The 27,442-nt window shown below is 41.1% G+C and overlaps 1 protein-coding gene across 1 annotated transcript in view; it reads left to right on the top strand.

Moving 5' to 3' along the window:
* The window catches only part of LOC128580997 (adhesion G protein-coupled receptor E2-like), a 78,300-nt gene extending 52,922 nt beyond the window's left edge, over positions 1–25,378 (top strand). The window contains 12 exon segments of the mRNA XM_053583460.1: positions 3,489–3,535; positions 3,627–3,704; positions 4,377–4,554; positions 5,644–5,742; positions 12,158–12,165; positions 12,630–12,827; positions 13,078–13,313; positions 23,213–23,254; positions 23,256–23,277; positions 23,650–23,741; positions 24,990–25,158; positions 25,244–25,378. Coding sequence (XP_053439435.1) covers positions 3,489–3,535; positions 3,627–3,704; positions 4,377–4,554; positions 5,644–5,742; positions 12,158–12,165; positions 12,630–12,827; positions 13,078–13,313; positions 23,213–23,254; positions 23,256–23,277; positions 23,650–23,741; positions 24,990–25,158; positions 25,244–25,378 — 1,304 coding nt within the window.
* The last annotated feature ends 2,064 nt before the right edge of the window (positions 25,379–27,442 follow it).

Below are 27,442 nucleotides of genomic sequence, written 5' to 3'. Positions count from 1 at the left end.
AAACTGATTGAAGCTATCTATGACAAACCCACAGCCAATATTTTACTGAATGGAGTAAAACTGAAAGCTTTTCCTCTTAGAACTGGAACCAGACAAGGTTGTCCTCTGTCACCTTTACTATTCAAAATAGTGCTGGAAGTTCTAGCCAATACAATTAGGCAAGACAAGGAAATAAAAGGAATCCAAATGGGAGCAGAGGAGGTCAAACTCTCCCTCTTTGCTGATGACATGATCTTATACTTAGAGAACCCCAAAGACTCAACCACAAGACTCCTAGAAGTCATCAAAAAATACAGTAATGTTTCAGGATTTAAAATCAATGTCCATAAGTCAGTAGCCTTTCTGTACACAAATAACAGTCAAGATGAGAAGCTAATTAAGGACACAACTCCCTTCACCATAGTTTCAAAGAAAATGAAATACCTAGGAATATACCTAACGAAGGAGGTGAAGGACCCCTATAAAGAAAACTATGAAATCCTCAGAAAGGAAATAGCAGAGGATATTAACAAATGGAAGAACATACCATGCTAATGGATGGGAAGAATCAACATTGTTAAAATGTCTATACTTCCCAAAGCAATCTACCTATTCAATGCCATTCCTATCAAAATACCAACATCGTACTTTCAAGATTTGGAAAAAATGATTCTGCATTTTGTATGGAAGCGGAAAAAACCCCGTATAGCTAAGGCAGTTCTCTGTAACAAAAATAAAGCTGGGGGCATCAGCATACCAGATTTTAGTCTGTACTACAAAGCCATAGTGCTCAAGACAGCATGGTACTGGCACAAAAACAGAGACATAGACACTTGGAATCGAATTGAAAAGCAAGAAATGAAACTAACATCTTACAACCACCTAATCTTTGATAAACCAAACAAGAACATACCTTGGGGGAAAGACTTCCTATTCAATCAATGGTGTTGGGAGAACTGGATGTCTACATGTAAAAGACTGAAACTGGACCCACACCTTTCCGCACTCACAAAAATTGATTCAAGATGGATAAAGGACTTAAATTTAAGGCATGAAACAATAAAAATCCTCCAAGAAAGCATAGGAAAAACACTGGAAGATATTGGCCTGGGGAAAGACTTCATGAAGAAGACTGCCATGGCAATTGCAACAACAACAAAAATAAACAAATGGGACTTCATTAAACTGAAAAGCTTCTGTACAGTTAGGGAGACAATAACCAAAGCAAATAGACAACCTACACAATGGGAAAGGATATTTGCATATTTTCAATCAGACAAAGGCTTGATAACTAGGATCTATAGAGAACTCAAAGTAATCCACATGAAAAAAGCCAAGAATCCCATATATCAATGGGCAAGAGACATGAATAGAACTTTCTCTAAAGATGACAGACGAATGGCTAACAAACACATGAAAAAATGTTCGTCATCTCTCTATATTAGACAAATGAAATCAAAACAACCCTGAGATATCATCTAACCCCAGTGAGAATGGCCCACATCACAAAATCTCAAAACTGCAGATGCTGGCGTTGACGTAGAGAGAAGGGAACACTTTTACACTGCTGGTGGGACTGCAAACTAGTACAACCTTTCTGGAAGGAAGTATGGAGAAACCTCAAATCACTCAAGCTAGACCTCCCATTTGATCCTGCAATCCCATTACTGGGCATCTACCCAGAAGGAAAGAAATCCTTTTATCATAAGGACACTTGTACTAGACTGTTTATTGCAGCTCAATTTACAATCGCCAAAATGTGGAAACAGCCTAAATGCCCACCAACCCAGGAATGGATTAACAAGCTGTGGTATATATATCCCATGGAATACTATTCAGCCATTAAAAAAAAATGGAGACTTTACATCCTTCGTATTAACCTGGATAGAAGTGGAAGACATTATTCTTAGTAAAGCATCACAAGAATGGAGAAGCATGAATCCTATGTACTCAATTTTGATATGAGGACAATTAATGACAAGGTTATGGGGGGAAAGCAGAAAGAGGTATTGAGGGAGGGGGTTGGGGCCTTGGTGTGTGTCACACTTTATGGGTGCAAGACATGATTGCAAGAGGGACTTTACCTAACAATTGCAATCAGTGTAACCTGGCTTATTGTACCCTCAATGAATGCCAAACAATAAAAAAAAAAGTAAAAGAAAATCAAATTAATTACATTTGCATTTCATGTAATTTTCGTGTATCACAAAATATTATTCTTACTTTGATTTTTTTTTATCACTTAAAAATATAGAATCAGCCAGGCATGGTAGCTCCATGCCAGTAACCCTAGCACTTTGGGAGGCTATGGTGGGAGGGTCATCTGAGGTCAGGACTTCAAGACCATCCTGAGCAGCAAAGCAAGACCCCATATCTACAATAAATAAATAAATAAATTAGCCAGGCATGGTGGTGTACACCTGTAGTCCTAGCTATTCCGGAAGCTAAGGCAGAGGAACATTTCAGTCTAGAAGTTTGTGACTGAAGTAGGCTACGATTACATCACTGCACATAAGCATGATGACAGAATTCCCGACCTTGAAATGTGTCCAAGAGTTCCATAAAAACCACACTGCTAAACAAGTCAAATTTACTGCAGAGTCCTTTTATTGAAGTGCCAGCCGGCAACTGCCTCAGTGTCCCAACATGGAGTTTCTGAGAGCAAGCTCTGAGTGCTTAAGGGTCAAGTTTTTAATGCTTGGCCTGCATCCTGGTTGGTGCACAGGCTGTCCAGGTGTATTTGGGTGGGGTAGCAAGCAAGCATTGTACAGAAGCAGAATTTTGCAGTTAGTTAGCCATACAGCATACATTTTTGTTTTCAGTACTTTCCCCCCATACATCTTAGTTTCAGTAATTTTTTCACTTGGTATTGTTTAAAGGTCAGTCAGGGGACAGTTGGTACTTCCTGGTCTGTTTCCCAGGGAGTTAGCCAAGCAAGAAAGTGGGAGTGAACTAGAAGCAAGAAATCAATCAGTACTTTCTCATTTATCTTGGGGTGAACTAGACTTATTTCATCTCTTTTTTCTTAAAGCTTGCAGTCAAGAAATTTGCCAGAAGTTAACTGGTATTTTCCATTATAGCCTAGGTCTAACAGAAGGAGATGGAGAAAGGTAGCAAAGCTGGAAGAGGGATGGGGGCCTAGCCAGGGGACTGACCTTGTCATTTATTTCTCCAGATGTGGATGAATGCAGCTCTGGACAACACAAATGCCACAACTGCACCCTCTGTTCAATGTAAGGGAAAGCTACAGATGCCACTGTCCTCATGGCTGGGTGGCCAAGTCCAGGCATCTAAATGGCCAGATCTCCACCATTTGTGAAGGTATATGGCCCTGAAACACACATATGTGTGCTCGAACCCACACGGACACACATGTATACATTGTACACATGAGTACACATGCATAACACACCTGCGTGCAAACACACATGCATGCAGGCATTCACAAAAGACAAGCGCACACACACACACACACACCCTAATAGTGCCCTTGCTTCTTTTGCCGCCAGAAACCTTCTTCTCCCCATTGACACCATCTCCTGGCATCAACAGCCAGGTAAGAAAAACCTAAGCAGAAGACCAGGAAGGAGAAGGACTTTCACCAGCACCACCCTCTGCCCCAACATCTTCATCTCCTATCTTCCCAGAGTCTCTCACGCTTCTTTGACAAAGTCCAGCAGTTTTCCCAAAACTTCACACCAGCCTTGACCAAGAACACCATGCAGGTAAAGTTGGAACCAAGAAAGACGCAAATACATGAATCCCACAGAGACCTGGGGTACTCTGGTGGAGGTGGAGACAAAGCCCCATGTAGTAGATTCTGCAACTGGCCCTTCAACAAGGTAGAGAGAAATCTGGGACCCTGGGACTCTTAAAGGCACCCAGGTGAAGAATACATCCAAGAGATCTGTTTTACATCATGGCAAATACGGCCAATAATAATGTATATTCGAAATTTCCTAAGAGAGTAGATTTTAAGTGTTATCACATGCAAAAAAAAAAAAAGAAGAATGTGATGAAATTTATATTAGCTTAATTTAATCATTCCACGGTATAGACATATTTCACAACATCATGTACCCCATAAATATATACAACTTTTACTTCCCAATTTAAATAAATTAATGAATGAATAACACACCCCATATACTAATCCATGGTTCTTTCCCTGTTGTCAGTGCTGGACTTGCGGTTATGTCATCCTTGTTATTTAAGACCCAGGTTGACTTCTAACTAGGTGAGATCCAAGCAGTAAGGGCCACCCAAGGAACATAAATCAGTGCCATTGTTATCTTCCGAGACTGACTCTAAGGTCCATTCTCTGTGACTGAGTGGTAAGGTCTTTATGCAGTTCTCCTGGCCTTTTGTCCACTAGTTCTCTGTCTCCATCCCCCTAGGACCTCATGCAGGAGGTGGATGAGCTACTGGGGACCCTAGGAGACCTGGAGACTCTAACCCGCTCACAGCAGCACTGTGTGGCCACTCACCTGCTGGCTGGCCTGGAGGATGTCCTGAGAGGACTGAGCAAGACCCTGCCTGATTGGCTGTTGACCTTCAATTACTCTGCAAGCACAGGTAAGCACCTCAGTGTGCTCTGGGCTCCTGCTATAACTGTTCATTGCCTGTTTCCTCACTCTTCCTTAGAGACTGCCCCATTAGAGCTCAGTGACCACACTCCTATCTCAGGATTTTGTTTAAAAGAATTCAGAATTCATACAAGAAAATAAAGCTTGGACAGCTCCTGTAGCTCAGTGGGTAGGGTGCCGGCCACATACATCGAGGCTAGGGGGTTCAAACCCAGCCCAGGCCAGCTAAACAACAATGACAACTAAAAAAAAAACTAGCCAGGCGGTGTGGCGGGCACCTGTAGTCCCTGCTACTAGGGAGGCTGAGGCAAGAGAATTACTTAAGCCCAAGAGTTGGAGGTTGCTGTCAGCTGTAATGCCACAGCACTCTATCGAGGGCAACATAGTGAGACTCTGTAGAAGAAAAAAGGAATGAATGAATGAATGAAGGAAGGAAGGAAGGAAGGAAGGAAGGAAGGAGGGGGAGGGAGGAAGAAAGGAAGGAGGAAGGGAGAGAGGGAGGGAGGGAGGGAAAGAAAAAGCAAAGAAAGGAAAAAAATAATGCTCCACAAAGCCAAATCCTAATTTATTTCAAGCACAAAAATTTATGAACAAAAAGAGATATTAAAATTTAATATACATGGCTGGGCACCATGGCTCACAACTCTAATCCCAGCACTTTGGGAGGCCAAGGTGGGAGGATCACCTGAGGCCAGGAATTTGAGACCAGCCAGGCAACACAGCGAGATCCCATCTTTACCAAAAATTTAAAAATTTGCCAGGCATAGTGGTGTGTACCCATAATCCTAGTATTTGGGGAGGCTGAGGCAAGAGGATCACTTGAGCCCAGGAGTTTAAGGTTGCAGTGAGCTCTGATGACGCCAGTGCCCTCTAGCCTGGAGAGTGGAGTGAGACTCTGTCTCAAAAAAAAAAAAAAAAAAAAAAAAAAAACCTCAAACAACAGTATTAAGTCAACCTCATACTCTCATTTCAGTTCTTAAAATTTGTGTGGTTTACCAGTATACTGAAAAGATCTAATCCCAGTATTACAAGCAATAACTGAACTTCCCTCATCTCTCACTTTCCTCTCCCACTACAGAACTCTTCCTGAAGGTACAGAAGCAAGGACACTGGGATGTCACCTTGAGCCAGAGTCATGCAAAGATGCAGCTGCACTGGGAATCAACATTGTTAAAATGTCTATACTTCCCAAAGCAATCTACCTATTCAATGCCATTCCTATCAAAATACCAACATCATACTTTCAAGATTTGGAGAAAATGATTCTGCATTTTGTATGAAACTGGAAAAAACACCTGAATAGCTAAGGCAGTTCTTAGTAATAAAAATAAAGCTGGGGGCATCAGCATACCAGATTTTAGTCTATACTACAAAGTCATAGTGGTCAAGACAGCATGGTACTGGCACAAAAACAGAGACATAGACACTTGGAATAGAATAGAAAACCAGGAAATGAAACTAACATCTTACAACCACCTAATCTTCAATAAACCAAACAAGAACACAGCTTGGGGGAAAGACTCCCTATTCAATAAATGGTGTTGGGAGAACTGGATGTCTACATGTAAAAGACTGAAACTGGACCCACACATTTCCCCACTCACAAAAATTGATTCAAGATGGATAAAGAACTTAAATTTAAGGCATGAAACCACAAAAATCCTCCAAGAAAACATAGGAAATACACTGGAAGATATTGGCCTGGGGAAAGACTTCATGAAGAAGACTGCCATCGCAATTGCAACAGCAACAAAAATATACAAATGGGACTTCTTAATCTGAAAAGCTTCTGTACAGCTAAGGAGACAATAACCAACGCAAAGAGACAACCTGCACAATGGGAAAGGATATTTGCATATTTTGAATCAGACAAAAGCTTGATAACTAGGATCTATGGAGAACTCAAATTAATCCACATGAAAAAAGCCAACAATCCCATATATCAAAGGGCAAGAGACATGAATAGAAACTTCTCTAAAGATGACAGACAAATGGCTAACAAACACATGAAAAAATGTTCATCATCTCTCTATATTAGACAAATGCAAATCAAAACAACCCTGAGATATCATCTAACCCCAGTCAGAATGGCCCACATCACAAAATCTCAAAACTGCAGATGCTGGCGTAGATGTGGAGAGAAGGGAACACTTTTACGCTGCTGGTGGGACTGCAAACTAGTACAACCTTTCTGGAAGGAAGTATGGAGAAACCTCAAAGCACTCAAGCTAGACCTTCCATTTGATCCTGCAATCCCATTACTGGGCATCTACCCAGAAGGAAAAAAATCCTTTTATCATAAGGACACTTGTACTAGACTGTTTATTGCAGCTCAATTTACAATCGCCAAAATGTGGAAACAGCCTAAATGCCCACCAACCCAGGAATGGATTAACAAGCTGTGGTATATGTATACCATGGAATACTATTCAGCCATTAAAAAAAATGGAGACTTTACATCCTTCGTATTAACCTGGATGGACGTGGAAGACATTATTCTTAGTAAAGCATCACAAGAATGGAGAAGGATGAATCCTATGTACTCAATTTTGATGTGAGGACAATTAATGACAATTAAGATTATGGGGGGGAGCAGAAAGAAGGACAGAGGGAGGGGGTGGGGCCTTGGTGTGTGTCACACTTTATGGGGGCAAGACATGATTGCAAGAGGGACTTTACCTAACAATTGCAATCAGTGTAACCTGGCTTATTGTACCCTCAATGAATCTCCAACAATAAAAAAAAAAAACTCTTGTTCATGTTAATTTAACCTTGCTCACTTTTCAAAATTCCCAGTTACTATTTTCTTTAAACTGTGTTTTAATCAGAAACCATTCTTCATATTGCCTTCTTAAATTTTGCCTTCACTACTCTAAATTTTTTTGTCCTTCCATTTATTAACTGAGCTTTTGTAATATAGTACTTCTAACATATCTCTTCTCTGGGGTCTTTCGTCTTTTATTTTATGTCATAAAGGTAACTCATTCCTTAACTCATTTTACAAAACGCAGCATCATTTTCTTCAAATCTTGAAAGTATGATGTTGGTATTTTGATGGGAATGGCATTGAACAGGTAGATTGCTTTGGGAAGTATAGACATTTTAACAATGTTGATTCTTCCCATCCATTAGCATGGTATGTTCTTCCATTTGTTAATATCCTCTGCTATTTCCTTTCTGAGGATTTCATAGTTTTCTTTATAGAGGTCCTTCACCTCCTTTGTTAGGTATATTCCTAGGTATTTCATTTTCTTTGAAACTATGGTGAAGGGAGTTGTGTCCTTAATTAGCTTCTCATCTTGACTGTTATTGGTGGATACAAAGGCTACTGACTTGTGGACGTTGATTTTATATCCTGAAACATTACTGTATTTTTGGATGACTTCTAGGAGTCTTGTTGTTGACTCTTTGCGGTTCTCTAAGTATAAGTTCATGTCGTCAGCAAAGAGGGAGAGTTTGACCTCCTCTGCTCCCATTTGGATTCCCTTTATTTCCTTGTCTTGCCTAATTGTATTGGCGAGAACTTCCAGCACTATGGTGAATAGTAAAGGTGACAGAGGACAACCTTGTCTGGTTCTAGTTCTAAGAGGAAAAGCTTTCAGTTTTACTCCATTCAGTAAAATACTAGCTGTGGGTTTGTCATAGATAGCTTCAATCAGTTTTAGAAATGTGCCACCTATGCCTATACTCTTCAGTGTTCTAATTAGAAAATGATGCTGGATTTTATCAAATGCTTTTTCTGCATCTATTGAGAGGATCATGTGATCTTTATTTTTGCCTCTGTTAATATGGTGGATAGTGTTTATGGACTTGCATATGTTAAACCAGCCTTGCATCCCTGGGATGAAGCCTACTTGATCATGATGAATGACTTTTTTGATGATAAGCTGTAATATATTGACTAAGATTTTGTTGAGAATTTTTGCATCTATATTCATGAGTGAGATTGGTCTAAAATTCTCCTTTTTGTTTGGGTCTTTTCCTGGTTTTGGTACCAGGTCGATGTTTACTTCATAGAATGTGTTGGGGAAGATTCCTTCTTCCTCAATTTTTTGGAATAATTTCTGCAGTACAGGAATAAGCTCTTCCTTGAAGGTTTGATAGAATTCTGGAGTGAAGCCTTCTGGACCAGGGCATTTTTTGGTTGGAAGATTTTTTATTGTTTCTTTGATCTCAGTGTTTGAAATTGGTCTGTTCAGAAGCTCTATTTCTTCCTGTCTAAGTCTAGGGAGAGGGTGTGATTCCAAATATTGATCCATTTCCTTCACATTGTCAAATTTCTGGGCACAGAGTTTCTGATAGTATTCAGAGATGATCTCTTGTATCTCTACGGGATCAGTTGTGATTTCCCCTTTATCATTTCTGATTGAGGTTACTAGAGATTTTACTTTTCTATTCCTCGTTAGTCTGGCCAATGGTTTATCTATTTTATTTATTTTTTCAAAAAACCAACTCCTTGTTTCATTAATTTTCTGAATGATTCTTTTGTTTTCAATTTCATTGATCTCTGATTTGATTTTGGATATTTCCTTGGTTTTTTTTTTTTTTTTTTTTTTTTTGTAGAGACAGAGTCTCACTTTATGGCCCTCGGTAGAGTGCCGTGGCCTCACACAGCTCACAGCAACCTCCAACTCCTGGGCTTAAGCGATTCTCTTGCCTCGGCCTCCGGAGCAGCTGGGACTACAGGCGCCCGCCACAACGCCCGGCTATTTTTTGGTTGCAATTTGGCCGGAGCCGGGTTTGAACGCGCCACCCCCAGTATATGGGTCCAGCGCCTTACCGACTGAGCCACAGGCGCCTCCCTGATTTTGGATATTTCTTTTCTTCTACTGAGTTTAGGTTTAAATTGTTCTTCTTTTTCCAGTTCCATAAGATGGCTTGTGAGAGAATGCAGAAGCATGAATCCTATGGACTCAATTTTGATATGAGGACAATTAATGAAAATTAAGGTTATGGGGGGGGAAGCAGAAAGAGAGACGGAGGGAGGGGGTTGTGGCCTTGGTGTGTGTCACACTTTATGGGGGCAAGACATGATTGCAAGAGGTACTTTACCAAACGATTGCAATCAGTGTAACCTGGCTTATCGTACCCTCAATGAATCCCCAACAATAAAAACAAAAAAAACTATTTCTGGTAAAAGTACTAGCTTTTAAAAGCATTATATATTTAAAAAAAAAAAAGATGGCTTGTGAGATTGTTGATGCACTCTCTGTCTGTTTTTCTAATGTATGCATCTAAAGCGATGAATTTTCCTCTCAAAACTGCCTTTGGAGTATCCCACAGGTTTTGGTAACTTGTGTCTTCATTCTTGTTATGCTCAAGGAAGTTAATGATTTCCTGTTTTATTTCTTCCTGCACCCATCTGTTATTCAACAGAAGATTGTTTAATTTCCATGCCTTTCTGTGGGGTCGAGCGTTTTTGTTAGAGTTGAGTTCCACCTTTAATGCCTTATGGTCTGAGAAGATACAAGGTAAAATTTCAATTCTTTTGATTCTGTTGATATTTGTTTTGTGTCCCAGGATATGATCAATTTTGGAGAATGTTCCATGGGGTGATGAGAAGAATGTATATTCTTTATCTTTGGGATGGAGTGTTCTATATGCGTCTATCAAGCACATTTGTTCTAGGGTCTCATTTAAATCTCTTATATCTTTGTTTAATTCCTGTTTAGAGGATCTGTCCAGCTCTGTAAGAGGAGTGTTAAGGTCCCCTGTTACTATGGTATTTACGGATATCATATTGCTCAGACTGGGTAAGGTCTCTTACAAGAATCTGGGAGCATTTAAATTGGGTGCATAAATATTTAGAATTGAAACATCTTCTTGTTGTATTTTTCCCTTGACCAATATAAAGTGACCATCTTTGTCTTTTTTGACTTTAGTTGCTTTAAATCCACATGTATCTGAAAATAAGATGGCAACTCCTCTTTTCTTCTGAATTCCGTTTGCCTAAAAGATTGTCTTCCAACCCTTGACTTGGAGCTTTAATTTGTCTTTTGAAGCCAGGTGTGTTTCTTGCAGACAGCAAATGGATGGCTTGTGTTTTTTAATCCAGTTAGCCAATCTATGTCTCTTCAGTGGGGAATTCAAGCCATTAACATTTATTCAGATAATTGATAAGTGTGGTAGTATTCTATTCGTCTTGTTTTGTGAGAGTCCATGGCTTAGTTTTATCTTTTGTATCATTGTGGAGATTAGGTTCTGTCCTTTAATTTCTGAGTTCTTACTTTGCTGCTGATCCATTGTGGTGGTCAGTGTGCAGAACAGGTTGAGGTATTTCCTGTAGAGCTCGTCTTGTTGTGGCAAATTTCCTCAATGTTTGTATATCCGTAAATGATTTGATTTCTCCATCAATTTTTAAGCTTAGCTTAGCAGGGTACTGAATTCTGGGCTGGAAAGTGTTCTGTTTAAGTGGATTAAAGGTAGATGACCATTGTCTTCTTGCTTGGAAAGTTTCATTAGAGAAGTCTGCGGTCACTCTGATGGATTTGCCCCTGTAGGTCAACTGGTGCTTACTTCTGGCATCTTGAAGAATCTTTTCTTTTGTCTTGACTTTGGACAGGTTCATCACAATGTGTCTTGGAGAAGCTTGGTTAGAGTTGAGGCGACCTGTGGTCCGATATCCCTCTGAAAGCAGTGTGTCAGAATCTTTGGTGATATTTGGGAAATTTTCTTTTATAATATTCTCTAGTATGGCTTCCATTCTTCTGGGGCATTCTTCTTCCCCTTCTGGGATTCCTATAACTCGTATGTTGGAACGCTTCATAAAGTCCCATAATTCTGACGGTGAACGTTCTGCTTTCTCTCTCTTCTTTTCTGCCTCTTTTACTATCTGAGTTATCTCAAGAACTTTGTCTTCTACCTCTGAAAGTCTTTCTTCTGCATGGTCTAACCTGTTGCTGATACTTTCCATTGTATCTTTAAGTTCCCTAATTGACTGTTTCAGTTCCTTCAGCTCTGCTATATCCTTTTTATATTCTTCATATCGTTCATCTCTTATTTGATTCTGTTTTTGGATTTCCTTTTTGTCATTTCCCACTTTATTAGCGGTTTCCTTCATTGTTTCCATCATTTCTTTCATTGTTTTCATCGTGTGTATTCTAAATTCCCTGTCTGTTATGCCTAACATTTCTTTATAGGTGGAATCCTCTGCATTAGCTACCTCATGGTCCCTTGGCAGAGTTGTTCTGGACTGGTTCTTCATGTTGCCTGGAGTTTTCTGCTGATTCTTCCTCATGAGTGATTTCTTTTATCTGTTTCCTTGCCCTAATTTTCCTTTCACTTCCTCTTGCTCTTTAAGTTCTCGTGCCATTTTTCCACTGTTTTAGTTCTTCTCTTGGGGTCCAGAAGTCTCTTGCTGACTCCCTGTATCCTCACAGGGGTGATGATAGGCAGATCCCACTTGCTAGAAATGCCTGGAGTCCTATCTCCCCAGACTCACGGTGCCCAGATGGAAGGAGTCTGTTACTCGGCCACCATCTTGCTCTCTCCCCAGACTCTTTCAGCAATCACCCTAAGTATCCGATTCCTTACATTTTTTGATTCAAAGTGAATAATGTCATGATTTTCATCTGGTCCATTTTTTGCATTAGTTTATGGGGTACAAATATAATTGTGTTACATGCATAGACTGCATAGTGTTGAAGTTATAGCTTTTAGCGTATTCATTACCCAAATAATGCACATTGTACTCTTTAAGGAATTTCTCAACATCCCCCTCTCCTACCACCTCACCCTTCAGTATAAAACTCCACTGTCTACCATTCCACACTCAACATCTATGAGTACACATTATTTAGCTCCCTCTTATGGGAATATGAGGTTATTTGTCTTTCTGTGTTTGACTTGTTTCACTTAAAATCATAGCCTCCAGTTCCACCTATATTGCTGCAAAAGATATGCTTTCATTGTTATTATGGCCAAATAGTATTCCGTTGTATATACACACCACATTTTCTTCATCCAAACATACATTGATGGACACTTAGGTTGATTCCATATCTTTTCTATTGTAAATAGTGCTGCAGTAAACATACAAGTGAACTCTTCTTTTCTGGATCCCAGGAAGAGGATCCAGTGCTGACCATCATCACCTACATGGGGTTGAGCCTCTCTCTGCTGTGTCTCCTCCTTGAAGCCCTCACCTTCCTCCTGTGCAAGCCCATCCAGAACACCAGCACCTCCCTGCACCTGCAGCTCTCCATCTGCCTCTTCCTGGCCCACTTCCTCTTCCTCACAGCAATTGATCAAACCAAACCCAAGGTACTGACAGTGTCCCAGAGAACTTCCTGCTGTGCCGCCAGGGAATGCAGAGCTCATGGAGCAATGTAGCTCTGTGATTTTGGGCCTCAAAGGAAATTCCAGTGGAAGGTGGGCAAATGAGCATTGTTTGGTGGAAGGGGCAAGTAGCTACTCTGGTACCTGTTCTTTCTTATCACATAATGACAAAGTAACAGCGAAGTCCTAGGGAAGTCCTCACCTACAAAAATCCTCTCATGACTCTTCTCCCCAGGTGCTGTGCACCATCATCACGGGTGCCCTACACTATCTCTACCTGGCCTCCTTCACCTGGATGCTGCCGGAAGGCCTGCACCTCTTCCTCACTGTGCGGAACCTGATGGTGGTCAGCTACTCCAGTAGGAGCAGAATCATGAGGAGGCTCATGTTTCCTGTGAGATACGGAGTCCCAGCTGTGATTGTGGCCATTTCTGCAGCATCCAGTCCTCACCTTTATGGAACACCTGCCCAGTAAATGCAAGTTCCACTCACCCCTACCTTCTCCAGCATGTCCACATCCAGCACTAGAACCAACAAAGCCATTCATTTTCACCAGAATGGAATGTGACAGGCAGAGAAAAGCAAACTAACCACTCCAACATCTTCCTGATAGAAGACTATTAATTATGGTGACTGTTTTTAAATCCTTAAGACTTAACTAATTTAAATGTTAATAATATATATAATTAATGGCATTAATAATTAGATACTAATATACTAATAATTATAATTATAGAATTATAACTATAATTATACATTATTATAGCATTATAGTAATACATTATTATATATTAATATAATGTTACATGTTATGTTAATATTATGCATAAAACAGGGTAGACAAAGTTTGTGTGCAATTTAAATATTGAACTTTATGTCCACCCTGTATATATAATTACAATATTATATAATGAGATGACAATTCTTGTTGATCTTTTGAAGTTTTAGTTTAGTTTAGTTTAGTTTTGCTTATGGAGACAGAGTTTCACTCTGTCACCCAGGCTAGAGTGCAGTGGCATTACCATAACTCAGTGCAGCCTAAAACTCCTGGGCTCAACCATCCTCCTGTCTCAACCTCTTGAGTAACTGGAACTACAGGCATGTACCACTATGCCAAACTAATTTTTCTCAGTACAGACAGGGGTCTCGTGCTCATTCAGGTTGGTCTCGAACTCTTGACCTCAAGCAATTCTCCCATATTGACCTCCAAGTGCTAGGATTATAGGCCTGAGCAACTTGTGCCCAGGTGATCCTTCAGACTTAATTGTTTTAAATGTTATATATTATCCAATTTTAAATGTTATGTATTATATTAATGATTACACATAATTTCATTTCTATATTTTATGTATTAGTAAATGTATAATGACACAATTTTAATTGCATTAATTGAGAGGACTGTTTTAAATTATCTAGAAAACGGAGTCTGGAATGGAAGGTTGTTTTTGGTTTGTGTCCTCTACTTCTCTCTAGGTGTAAAGGAAATGAAAGATGATTTATATAATGAAATGATTATCACCAGAGATAAGATTTATAAAAATATAAGCCTTCTGACATACCATCACTGTCCCAAACATTTTACACATATTAGCTCAAATCACTCTCCCCTCCATTCTGAGGTAGAAACTAGAATTATGCCAATTTCAGTAAGGAGGAAACTGAGACACAGGGAGACTAACTGATGCACCCAGAGCACACAGCTAGACAGTGACAGAGCTGGGATTCGAACCCAGACAGCCTGTATCTAGCACTCACACTGAAAACATTCTCTACTACTGATAAAATTAATGTTCACCTGCATGCTATGAGCCTCAGCCAGCTGGCCTCCCTATATGTTTTAGTATAGCGACCAGCAAACTTTGTGAAGAGTTGCCCAGTAAATATTTTCTGTCTTGTGGGCCATATAGTCTCTGCTGCAACTATTTAACTCTGCAGTTGTAGGACAATACGTAAAGGAACGAGTGTAACTAAGTTCCAGCAAGACTCTGACAAAATCGGGGGCAGCCCAGCATTCTCTTCTTCCTGCCGGATCCATCAAACACTCTCCAGTTCCTCACCCCTACCAGCTCGTTCACACCTCCCCTCACTTGGGATCAATTTCCAATGCTGACATCTCTATCAATGAGGCCTTAAGTTACTGCTTCTGTTTTGTCAGATACCTGACCTGTGACCATCCCAGTGCCCACCCTGTCACGAGAGATAAATTACATAAGGCAGGTAAATCCTGCCTTAGCTCTGTGTTGGGCTTAACATTAATTTTTGGATTTTCTTACACTTTTCTCTCCTGTACTAACATTTTTACCATGTCTACACCTATTCATCTTTCACATCTCAGCTTAAAACACAACTCCCTCAGGGAAAACTTCCCAATAATCTGATTCTCCTACACTCCAGACTAGGTTATGGAATGAGCTACGTATGCTCATAGTTCCTCATGCTTTGATCGTAAAAGTCATCACCTTGATTGCTTCCATGTCTACTTATTGGCCTTCCCCACAGCTGTGAAGACTGAGACGAGTCTATCTCATTCTTACTTGAATCTTTGAACCCACTCACATATCCTGGCATTGAGGAAATGCTCAATATTTGTCCAATAAATCATAAATTAATTCATCAATTCTTTTTTTTTAATTAATTTATTTATTTTGGGGGATTCATTGAGGGTACAATAAGCCAGGTTACACTGATTGCATTTTTTAGGTAAAGTCCCTCTTGCAATCCTGTCTTGCCCCAGGAAGGTGTGGCACACACCAAGGCCCCACGCCCCTCCCTCTGTCCCTCTCTCTGCTCTTCTTTTCCCCACCTCTCCCTCCTTCTTTCTGTTTCTGCTCTCCCCTTCCCTCACCCCCACAATGACCTTAATTGTCATTAATTGTCCTCATATCAAAATTGAGTACCTAGGAGTCATGCTTCTCCATTCTTGTGATGCTTTACTAAGAATAATGTCTTCCACTTCCATCCAGATTAATACAAAGGATGTAAAGTCTCCATTTTTTTAATAGCTGAATACTATTCCATGGTATACATATACCACAGCTTGTTAATCCATTCCTGGGTTGGTGGGCATTTAGGCTGTTTCCACATTTTGGCAATTGTAAATTGAGCTGCAATAAACAGTCTAGTACAAGTGTCCTTATGATAAAAGGATTTCTTTCCTTCTGGGTAGATGCCCAGTAATGGGATTGCAGGATCAAATGGGAGGTCTAGTTTGAGGGCTTTGAGGCTTCTCCATACTTTCTTCCAGAAAGATTGTACTAGTTTGCAGTCCCACCAGCAGTGTAAAAGTGTTCCCTTCTCTCCACATCCACGCCAGCATCTGCACTTTTGAGACTTTATGATGTTGACCATTCTCATTGGGGTTAGATGGTATCTCCAGGGTGGTTTTGATTTGCATTTCTCTAATAGATAAGGATGATGAACATTTTTTCATATGTTTATTAGCCATTTGTCTGTCTTCTTTAGAGAAGGTTCTATTCATGTCTCTTGCCCATTGATATATGGGATTGTTGGCTTTTTTCATGTGGATTAATTTGAGTTGTCTATAGATCCTAGATATCAAGCTTTTGCCTGATCCAAAATATGCAAATATCCTTTCCCATTGTGTAGGTAGCCTATTTGCTTTGATTGTTGTCTCCTTAGCTGTACAGAAGATTTTAAGTTTAATGAAGTCCCATTTGTTTATTTTTGTTGTTGGAATTGCCATGGCAGTCTTCTTCATGAAGTCTTTTCCCAGGCCAATATCTTGCTGGGTTTTTCCTATGCTTTCTTGGAGGATGTTTATTGTTTCATGCCTTAAATTTAAGTCCTTTATCCATCTTGAATCAATTTTTGTGAGTGGGGAAAGGTGTGGGTCCAGTTTCCGTTTTTTACATGTGGATATCCAGTTCTCCCAACACCATTTATTGAATAGAGAGTCTTTCCCCCAAGGTATATTCTTGTTTGGTTTATCAAACATTAGGTGGTTGTAAGATGTTAGTTTCATTTCCTGGTTTTCTATTCAATTTCAAGTGTCTATGTCTCTTTTTTTGTGCCAGTACCATGCTGTCCTGACCACTATGGCTTTGTAGTACAGCCTAAAATCTGGTATGGTGATGCCCCCGGCTTTCTTTTATTACTAAGAACTGCCTTAGCTATACGGGTTTTGTTCTGGTTCCATACAAAATGCAGAATCATTTTTTCCAAATCTTGAAAATATGATGTTGGCATTTTAATAGGAATGGCATTGAATAGGTAGATTGCTTTGGGCAGTATAGACATTTTAACAATGTTGATTCTTCCCATCCATGAGCATGGTATGTTCTTCCATTTGTTAATATCCTCTGCTATTTCCTTTCTGAGGATTTCATAGTTTTCTTTATAGAGGTCCTTCACCTCCTTTGTTAGGTATATTCCTAGGTATTTCATTTTCTTTGAAACTATGGTGAAGGGAGTTGTGTCCTTAATTAGCTTCTCATCTTGACTGTTATTGGTGTATACAAAGGCTACCGACTTGTGGACATTGATTTTATATCCTGAAACATTGATGACTTCCAGGAGTCTTGTGATTGAGACTTTGGGATTCTCTAAGTATAAGATCATGTCGTCAGAAAAAGAGGGAGAGTTTGACCTCCTCTGCTCCAATTTGGATTCCCTTTATTTCCTTGTCTTGCCTAATTGTATTGGCTAAAACTTCCAACACTATGTTGAATAGTAAAGGTGACAGAGGACAGCCTTGTCTGGTTCCAGTTCTAAGAGGAAAAGCCTTCAGTTTTACTCCATTCAGTAAAATATTGGCTGTGGGTTTGTCATAGATAGCTTCAATCAGTTTTAGAAATGTGCCACCTATGCCTATACTCTTCAGTGTTCTAATTAGCAAAGGATGCTGGATTTTATCAAATGCTTTTATGCATCCATTGAGAGGATCATATGATCTTTATTTTTACCTCTGTTAATACAGTGCATAACGTTTATGGACTTGCTTATGTTAAACCAGCCTTGCAACCCTGGGATAAACCTACTTGATTATGATGTATGACTTTTTTGATGATAAGCTGTAATCTATTGGCTAGGATTTTGTTGAGAATTTTTGCATCTATATTCATGAGTGAAATTGGTCAGAAATTCTCCTTTTTGTTTGGGTCTTTTCCTGGTTTTAGTATCAGGTTGATGTTTGCTTCATAGAATGTGTTGGGGAAGAATCCTTCTTCCTCGATTTTTGGAATAATTTCTGCCATACAGGAATAAGCTCTTTCCTTGAAGGTTTGATAGAATTCTGGTGTGAAGCCATCTGGACCGGGGCATTTTTTGGTTGGAAGCTTTTTTATTGTTTCTTTGATCTCAGTGCTTGAAATTGGTCTGTTCAGGAGCTCTATTTCTTCCTGGCTAAGTCTAGGGAGAGGGTGTGATTCCAAATATTGATTCATTTCCTTCACATTGTCAGATTTCTGGGCATAGAGTTTCTGGTAGTATTCAGAGATGATCTCTTGTCTCTGTGTGGGATTAGTTGTTATTTCCCCTTTATCGTTTCTGATTGAGGTTACTAGAGATTTTACTTTTCTATTTCTCATTAGTCTGGCCAATGGTTTATCTATTTTACTTATTTTTACAAAAAACAAACTCCTTGTTTCATTAATTTTCTGAATGATTCTTTTGTTTTCCATTTCATTGATCTCTGATTTGATTTTGAATATTCCTTTTCTTTTCTTCTACTGCGTTTAGGCTTAGATTGTTATTATTTTTCTAATTCCATAAGATGGCTTGTGAGTTTGTTGATGCTTTCTCTTTCTGTTTTTTGAATGTAGGCATCTAAGCGATGCCTAAAGTTTTTCCTCTCAAAACTGCATTTGCAGTATCCCACAGGTTTTGGTAGCTTGTGTTTTCATTGTTGTTAAGCTCAAGGAAGTTAATAATTACCTGTTTTATTTCTTCCTGCACCCCTCTGTTACTCATTGTTTAATTTCCATGCCTTTGTGTGTGGTTGAATGTTTTTGTTAGAGTTGAATTCCACTTTTAGTGCCAAGATACAAGGTAAAATTTCAATTCTTTTTATTCTGTTGATATTTGTTTTGTGTCCCGGGATATGATCAATTTGGGGGAATGTTCCATGGGGTGATGAGAAGAATGTATATTCTTTATCTTTGGGATGGAGTGTTCTATATGCGTCTATCAAGCACAGTTGTTCTAGGGTCTCATCTAAATCTCTTCTATCTTTGTTTAATTTCTGTTTAGAGGATCTGTCCAGCTCTGTAAGAGGAGTCTTAAAGTCCCCTGTTATGATGGTATTATCAGATATCATATTGCTCAGACTGAGTAAGGTCTGTTTCAAGAATCTGGGAGCATTTAAATTGGGTGCATAAATATTTAGAATTGAAACATCTTCTTGTTGTATTTTTCCCTTGACCAATATAAAGTGACCATCTTTGTCTTTTTTGCCTTTAGTTGCTTTAAATCCACATGTATCTGAAAATAAGATTGTAACTCTTCTTTTCTTCTGAATTCCATTTGCCTGAAAATGTCTCTTCCAACCCTTGATTCGGAGTTTTAATTTGTCTTTGAAGCCAGGTGTGTTTCTTGCAGACAGCAAATGGATGGCTTGTGTTTTTAAACCAGTCAGCCAATCTATGTTTCTTCAGTGGGGAATTCAAGCCATTAACATTTATTGAGATAATTGATAAGTGTGGTAGTATTCTATTCATCCTATTTTGTGAGAGTCCATTGCTGAGTTTTATCTTTTGCATCAGTGTGGAGGTTAGGTTCTGTCCTTTAATTTCTGAGTTCTTACTTTGCTGATCCATTGTGGTGGTCACTGTGTAGAACATGTTGAAGTATGTTTTTTAGAGCTGGTTCTGTTGTGGCACATTTCCTCAATGTTTGTATATCCATAAATGATTTGATTTCTCTGTGAATTTTAAAGCTTAGCTTAGCATGGTACAGAATTCTGGGCTGGAAATTGTTCTTTTTAAGTAGATTAAAGGTAGAGGACCATTGTCTTCTTGCTTGGAAAGTTTCATTAGAGAAGTCTGCGGTCACTCTGATGGATTTGCCCCTGTAGGTGAACTGGCGCTTACTCCTGGCAGCTTGCAGAATCTTTTGTTTTGTCTTGACTTTGGACAGGTTCATCACAATGTGTCTTGGAGAAGCTCGGTTAGAGTTGAGGCAATCTGGGGTCCGATATCCCTCTGATAGCAGTGTGTCAGAATCTTTGCTGATATTTGGGAAAGTTTCATTTATAATATCCTCTAGTATGACTTCCATTCCTCTGGGGCATTCTTCTTCCCCTACTGGGATTCCTCTGGATTTCCATCATTTCCTTCATTGTTTTCATTCCTAACATTTCTTTATAGGTGGAATCCTCTGCAGTAGCTACCTCATGGTCCCTTGGAGGGGTTGCTCTGGACTGGTTCTTTATGTTGCCTGGAGTTTTCTGCTGATTCTTCCTCATGGGTGATTTCTTTTATCTGTTTCCTTGCCCTAATTTTCCTTTCACTTTCTCTTATTCTTAAAGTTCTTGTGCCTGTGGACTAAGGTTTTGATGAGTCCTTTTGGTACAGGAGCAGAATGATCAGAAGGTTTTTGTTTTTTTTTTTGTAGAGACAGAGTCATACTGTACCGCCCTTGGGTAGAGTGCCATGGCATCACACAGCTCACAGCAACCTCTAACTCTTGGGCTTACATGATTCTCTTGCCTCCGCCTCCTGAGCAGCTGGGACTAGAGGCACCCACCACAATGCCCGGCTATTTTTTGTTGTTGTTGTTGTTGTTGCAGTTTGGCTGGGTTTGTACCCACCATCCTTGGCTTATGGCGCCGGTGCCCTACTCACTGAGCCACAGGTGCTGCCCAATGAGAAGGTTGAAGAGCAAGAAGGGATAGAAGAAAGAAAAAGAAAGAAAGAATGTTTGAAAAGAAAATAAAGAAAGGAGAGGGGGTGGGTAAAAGGGAATATTGAGAAAAGGAAGAGAGGCACAGAAAGAGGGAGATGAGACAGAGCAATATAGATGTATAGTAGGGTACTTTGACACAATTTAAAAAAAAACCCAACCTCTGGGCGTACTTGGTTGGGTGGTTCCCTTGAGGTCAGCAGCTCTTTGCTAACCTGATCGGACACAGTACCCCACCTCCACCAAGTAGAGAGGAAAGACAAAAATGCTATAAATCAAACCAAATCAAGCAAACAGAAAACTTTATGGGATAAAATTGGGCAAAAACCCAAATAATAGTGGCAGAAACACTAGCAAAAATGAAGTTGTAATTATTGAAAAAGGCAGCAATGGGACATTGTATTTAAACTAGAAAAATGGAGAAAGAAAAAAGAAAAGAAAAAATCTGTACAGAAAAGGTTGAAATTAAACAACAAAACAATAACAACAACAAAATAAACATAAAAACAAACAATCAACAACAACAAGAACAAAAAAAAAACAACCAAAAACAAAGCAGTATATATGTCTTGTTGAATATTGTCTGGGCAACTGTTGGTCTTCTGTGGTATGAGATGTTAATCACAATGCTGATACAACTGGAGGCCTCCACTGATTTCTCAAACCCCACAGCGTGAACACCCTAAATCTCTTTTCAGCCCTATTAAAAGGCACTTTAAACTTCTAAACTTGGCTAAGCAGAAGATTTCCCAGGAAAGTGCTTGTTGCTGGGATCACTGATGAAGAGGGTATCCACTTACCCAGTGTGCCAAAACCGGTCTTACTCTTCCCCGAGGGTTAAGGCTGTAAGGCGGCTCAGTCCCCGCCTTTAGGCTGCTTAGTCACTAAGTTACCAGCTCCCACCTGATCCTTGCTCTGCAACCCTGAGGGTGGAGCTTGGCCATGCAGTTCTCTCACAATGGCTCCCTGTGGCCTACAGCCAAACATTATTAGCTCCATCTGGCTAGCGGCTCAGTCTGGGGCCCTAGACATCACCCAAAATTCTCTGCACTCCTGCTCAAGCTCTCCTCAAGGCAGTTCAACTGCCAAGTCCAAAAACACCAAAACAGTTCACAGGTAAGGCCTTTCTGGTTTGCAGTCTCACTGCTGCTGTACTTACCGCTACCGGCAGGATTAGACCGATTGAACACATGCAACCACTTGCCAGTTTTCCACTGTTTTTGTTCTCTTCTTAGGGTCCTGAATTCTCTAGCTGACTCCCTGTATCCTCAAAGGGATGATTATAGGCAGATCCCACCAGCCAGAGATGCCTGGAGTCTTATCTCCTCAGACTCATGGTGCCCAGTTGCAGGGAAGCTGTTACTCGGCTGCCATCTTGCTCTCACCCAATTCATCAATTCTTTATCCACAGGAGCCAGTATATCCTCTTTTATTTTTTATGAATTGGCAATTTATAACTATATAGTTATGAGATATGCAGTAGTATTATAATTAATGAATGCATGTGGAATAATTAAATCAACGTGATTGACTTATACACCACATCAAATATGTATTATTTCTTATAGTGAGTATTTGAAATTTACTCTCTAAGTAATTTTAAAATATACAGTACACTGTTACTAACTGTATTCTCCACACTGTACACTAGATCTCAAAAAAGAAAAAAAAAAACACCTTATTCCATCCAGGCATGGTGGCTCACACCTGTAATCCCAGCACTCTGGGAAACCTAGGTGGGAAGATTGTTAGAGCAAGAGTGAAATCTCATCTCTACTAAAAATAGAAAACAATAGCAGGTCATGATGGTGTGTGCCTGAAGTCCCAGATACTTAGGAGGCTGAGGCAGCAGGATCACTTGAGCCTAGGAGTTTGAGGTTACAGTGAGCTGTGATGAAGCCACTGCATTCTACCCTGTCCCAAAGGGGAAAAAAACTTTATTTCTCCTGTCTAACTTAGATTTTCCATTCCTTAACCATCTGAATACTATTCAATTGTGAGGCCAAGTGCAGGCTAAGTGGCTCATGCCTATAATCCCAGCATTCTGGGTGGCTGAGCTGGAAAGTTCCCTTGAACTCAGGAGTTCAAGATCAGTCTGAGCAAGAGTGAGACCATGCCTGTCTCTACAAAAAATAGAAAAAAAAGCTGGATGTGGTGGCACATGCCTGTAGTTCCAGCTACTCAAGGGCCTGAAGGATTAAGCAGAAGGATTGCTTAAACCCAGGAGTTTTAGGTTGAAGTGAGCTATGATAACATGACCCACTCTAGCCAGGGTGCCTGAGCACAACTCTCTCTCTTAAAAAAAAATAAATTCTATGACATATATGTACCACGTTTTTTAATCTATTCATCTGTTGATGGACATTTAGGTTGATTTCATACCTTGGATGCTTGGAATAGTACCTTAATGAACACAGGAGTACAGACATCTCTTTGTTAAACATATTTCAAATATTTTGGATAAATAGGTTAATATATTCTGGAATATTTTTCCAACTCTCCCTCTCTCTCAGGTGCTGGCTTCACACACACAAAGGATTTATATGGACCTTCCTTGCCCATCTGTGCCATCTTCTCTGTGAGTGATGGATGACAGAGTGTCCTTACCCAGTTCAGAGTTGTCACAAAAGCAGGAGTATAAAAAGGGTGACAGGCAAGATGACCAATCATCCCAGTTTTCCAGAACTGCAGAGCTTTCCAGGATGCAGAATTTCAGCTTCAACACCAAGTCTGAGGAATTTCATGAAATGTGGGATTTTCAATGCTATAATGTGGCAATCTCATGAAAAGTGGGACAAATTGGTCACCCTAGTCACAGGACAAGAGTTACTGAGTATTTGATCTTGTTTTCTGTGACCTCTGTGACATGCTAGGTTAGATGTTGGGTGGGCTGGGAGGAAGATTTTGCAAATGTAGAATTTATTCAATATGCCTTGTGGGGTTTCTGCAGATTAATTTGGTTTTGTTTCTGATGACCTTGTGGATTTTGAAAAACAAGCTCTCCTCACTCAACAGTGATGTGTCCACCCTTCAGAACACAAGGTGAGATGGAACAGAGGGTCTATTCCACCCCATACAAAGCACGGACCAGGAGCAAAGCCACATGGACCCAAATTCCAGATGTCCTTTTACACAGAGGGATTCTAAGGGAGCCCAAAGGAGAAAGAAGTGCAGCCACACCTCCCTGGCAGCCAGCTCTGATACTGTTTTCTATTGACATGCAAACAAGAGACATTCCATCCATTCTTTTTTTTCTTTCTTTCTTTTTTTTTTTTTCTTTTTTAATGTTGGGGATTCATTGAGGGTACAAGAAACCAGGTTGAGGCTGATTGCATTTGTTAGGTTAAGTCCCTCCTACAATTGTGTCTTGGGGGCAAGACACAATTCCATCCATTCTTACCACAAACATGAGACACCCTCAGCTGTGAAGAGAGTTGACTTTACTCAAATAAAGAGGGACTATGTAGCCCTATGATAAAGATCCAAAGAATGTTTATATCTTAAACACTTAGGAAATTACATAACTGCTCTCAGAACCTCTGTGCCCTTTCATGCCCCACACCCTCATGCAAGCTCTTCCCATACCCAGCAACTGCCATATTCAGGTTTACAAAACCTTTTATCATGCAAGCTCATCCTGTCCTACATGGATAGTGTAGGACATCTAAGAGACTGGCTGTCTTGCTTTTTCAACTTTGCACATATAAATGTCCCCTCTTCTAGGCAAAGCATGCTCTAGGTCAGTTCATGGAGGGAGAGAAGACTGCAATAGTCTTTGATGAGAACTAAGCAATGCACTTCACAAATATTGTAACTGTTCTCATCTTTCCACTAGATTGTAAGATATGTGAAAACAGAAATATTGTCTTTGTTATTTTTGATTCTCAGGCTGTAACACAGAGCCAAGTGCACAGTGTGTCCTCATTGGTTAAATGAAATTAAGGATATTCATAGAGCACCATAAAACTTTTGAAATGTGGCTGATAAAATATCACTGCCCTCTTCCAGGGCTTGGGGGCTTGGGTGTTGGGTGGGGAAGGGAAAACAAAAAAACAAACAAAAAGTATCACTGCCCTCCTTAGTAAAAGTCAAAATACCATCCTAGACCCAAGTGGCATTTCTATTGTTGGGTACCATAGATAGAAAAGGTCTAAACTGATCACAGCTTAGCCTGACAACATTGATGGAAAAGATCAAAGTTGATCAGAGACATCACTGGGGTGAAGATGAGAACAGCCCTCATCCTGCTTCTCTGTGTGTATCACCTGCCTCCTTTCTCACCCGACCCAGGATGCTGACATTTAAAGCGACAGCTCAGCTCTTCATCCTGGGCTGCACGTGGTGTCTGGGCATTCTGCAGGTGGGTCCAGTGGCCCAGGTGATGGCCTACCTCTTCACCATCATCAACACGCTACAGGGTGTCTTCATCTTCCTGGTCTACTGCCTCCTCAGCCAGCAGGTACCACTGCCCACCTCCCACCCAGGACCTTTCCCATCCTCACCCCTCTCAGTGAGCTGACTCAGAACACGTGTTGCCTCTGCAGGTCTGGGACCAGTACAGGACATGGTTCAAGAAGATCAGGAAATTGAGACCTGAAGCTGAGACGTACACATTCTCCAGCAGGGCTATTTCTGACACGTCCTAACCCAGCACGGTAAGATCATGCATTTCTCCCTGAGCATTTTGACTACTGATCCACAGCAGCAGCATACAACTGTCCCACTGGGTAACCCGGGTGTACGGCAGGTGATGCCCCAGGATGGCACCTGCTAGGATGGCTGTTGGACTCATTAACCATTAGGAACATCTCAGTTGAAATGTATGCTCTTTAAAAATCCTTTACTTTGACCATGAGTCTGGGGAGATAGGACTCCAGGCATCTCTGACTGGTGGGATCTGCCTATCATCACCCCTGTGAGGATACAGGGAGTTAGCAAGAGACTTCTGGACCCCAAGAGGAGGACTAAAACAGTGGAAAAATGGCAAGTGATTGCATGTGGTCAATCCATCTAAACCCGCCCGCAACTGTAAGTTCAGTAGCAGCGAGACTGCAAACCAGAAAGGCCTTATCTGTGAACTGTTTTGGTGTCTTTGGACTTGGCACTCAGTTGAACTGCCTTGGGGAGAGCCTGAGTGGGAGTGTGGAGAAATTTGGCCGTTGTCTAGGGCCCCAGTCTGAGCCGCTGAGCCAGACGGAGCTAATAGTGTTTGGCTGTGGGTCACAGGAAGCCATTGTGAGCAAATCTGCCCCGGCAAACTCTGCCCTCAGGGTCGCAGAGCTAGAATCAGGTGGGAGCTGGTAACCCAGCGACCGAGTAGCCTAAGGGTGGGGTCTGAGCTGCCTTGCAGCCCTAACCCTCAGGGGCAGAGTGAGACCAGTTTTGGCACACTGGGTAAATGGATAGCCACTTCAGCAGTGATTCCTTTCCTGGGAAGGCTTCTGCTCAGCAAGTTTACAAGTTCAAAGTGCCTTTTAAGTGGGCTGAAGAGACATTTAGGGTGTCTACCTGCTAGGGTTTGAGAAATCAACAGCCTCCAGTCGTATCAGAACTGTGATTAACATCTCATACCCCAGAAGACCACGTGTTGCCCAGACAATAGTTAATAACATATACATACTGCTTTGTTTTTGGTTGTGTTTTTTTTTGGGGGGGTTGTTTTTTTTGTTTATTTTGACATTGTTGATTTTTTTTTTTTTAATTTCAATCTTTTCCATACAGATCCCTTTCTCTTTCTCAATTTTTCTAGTTTAATTATAATTTCCCATTGCTGCCTTTCTTAATAATTAGAACTTCAGAGGAGGGGAGACAAGTTGGCGGACTGAAGCCAGCTTTCAACAAAGGCTCCCGTCCAGAAGGAGAGTTAAGGGACAGGAATTTAGTAAGTATCCTGGTGGACTTGAGCCTCACCAAGAGAGAAGGCTGAAGAACGCACATCAACACCGCTGAGGCAAGTTGTGATCACAAGGACGCAAACAAAAGGTACAAAATCCACCACCAAGCGGACGGGAGTCCCCCTCCCCCATGAGACCGGCTCTGGAGCCCCACAATTGAACAAGCGGGCAGAAATTAAAGCCCCTCCCACTACACTCCACGGGAGAGACCTTCTAAAAACTGGACCTACCTCCCCTACTGGGGTGCCGTGGCGTTCTCCTGCCGGACATAGGGCTGAATAAAACTTTGGGAATCCTTTGCCGGCAACCCTGAATCCCCGGCGCTCCCCTCCCGCCCACTGAGGTCTGGAGGCCTGTCCCCCAGGACTTCGGATCCTTGGGTGATTTCTCAAGGGGAGTGGACAGTCCCCGAGTTGTAACTGGTCAGCATTGACTCTGAGGCGCGCCGAGTGAGGAGAGGGCACCGGGCTGAGGGGGAGTCACGCCTCGCGGCACTTCCCTGCGGTGCAGTGCACCAACCCTCCCCGGGCATAGGGGGCCCAAGACTGAATCAGACTCTGGCCTCCCCGCTGAGAGCTGAGAACCCCTACTCTCACTCGGGGTCTGAGGGCCTATCCCCCAGGAGTTCGGCTCCTTGGGTGATTTCTCGAGGGGAGTGCACAGTGCCTGAGCTGCGTCAGGTCAGCACTGACTCTGGGACACGTGAGCGAGGAGAGGGAACTCCGCTGAGGGGAAATCAAGCCTTGGCGGCACTTCCCTGCGGTGCAGTGCAGGAGCCCTCCCCAGACCGTAGTATTGCGTGAAACTGAATGAAACTCTAGCTTCCCCCCGCCCCACTCCCAATCCGGG

The sequence above is a fragment of the Nycticebus coucang genome, chromosome 3, assembly GCF_027406575.1.
Source record: "Nycticebus coucang isolate mNycCou1 chromosome 3, mNycCou1.pri, whole genome shotgun sequence".
In the NCBI taxonomy this organism is placed as follows: Eukaryota; Metazoa; Chordata; class Mammalia; order Primates; family Lorisidae; genus Nycticebus; species Nycticebus coucang.
Note: the sequence above shows the minus strand (reverse complement) of the source record. Positions and strands in the feature narration are given on the sequence as shown.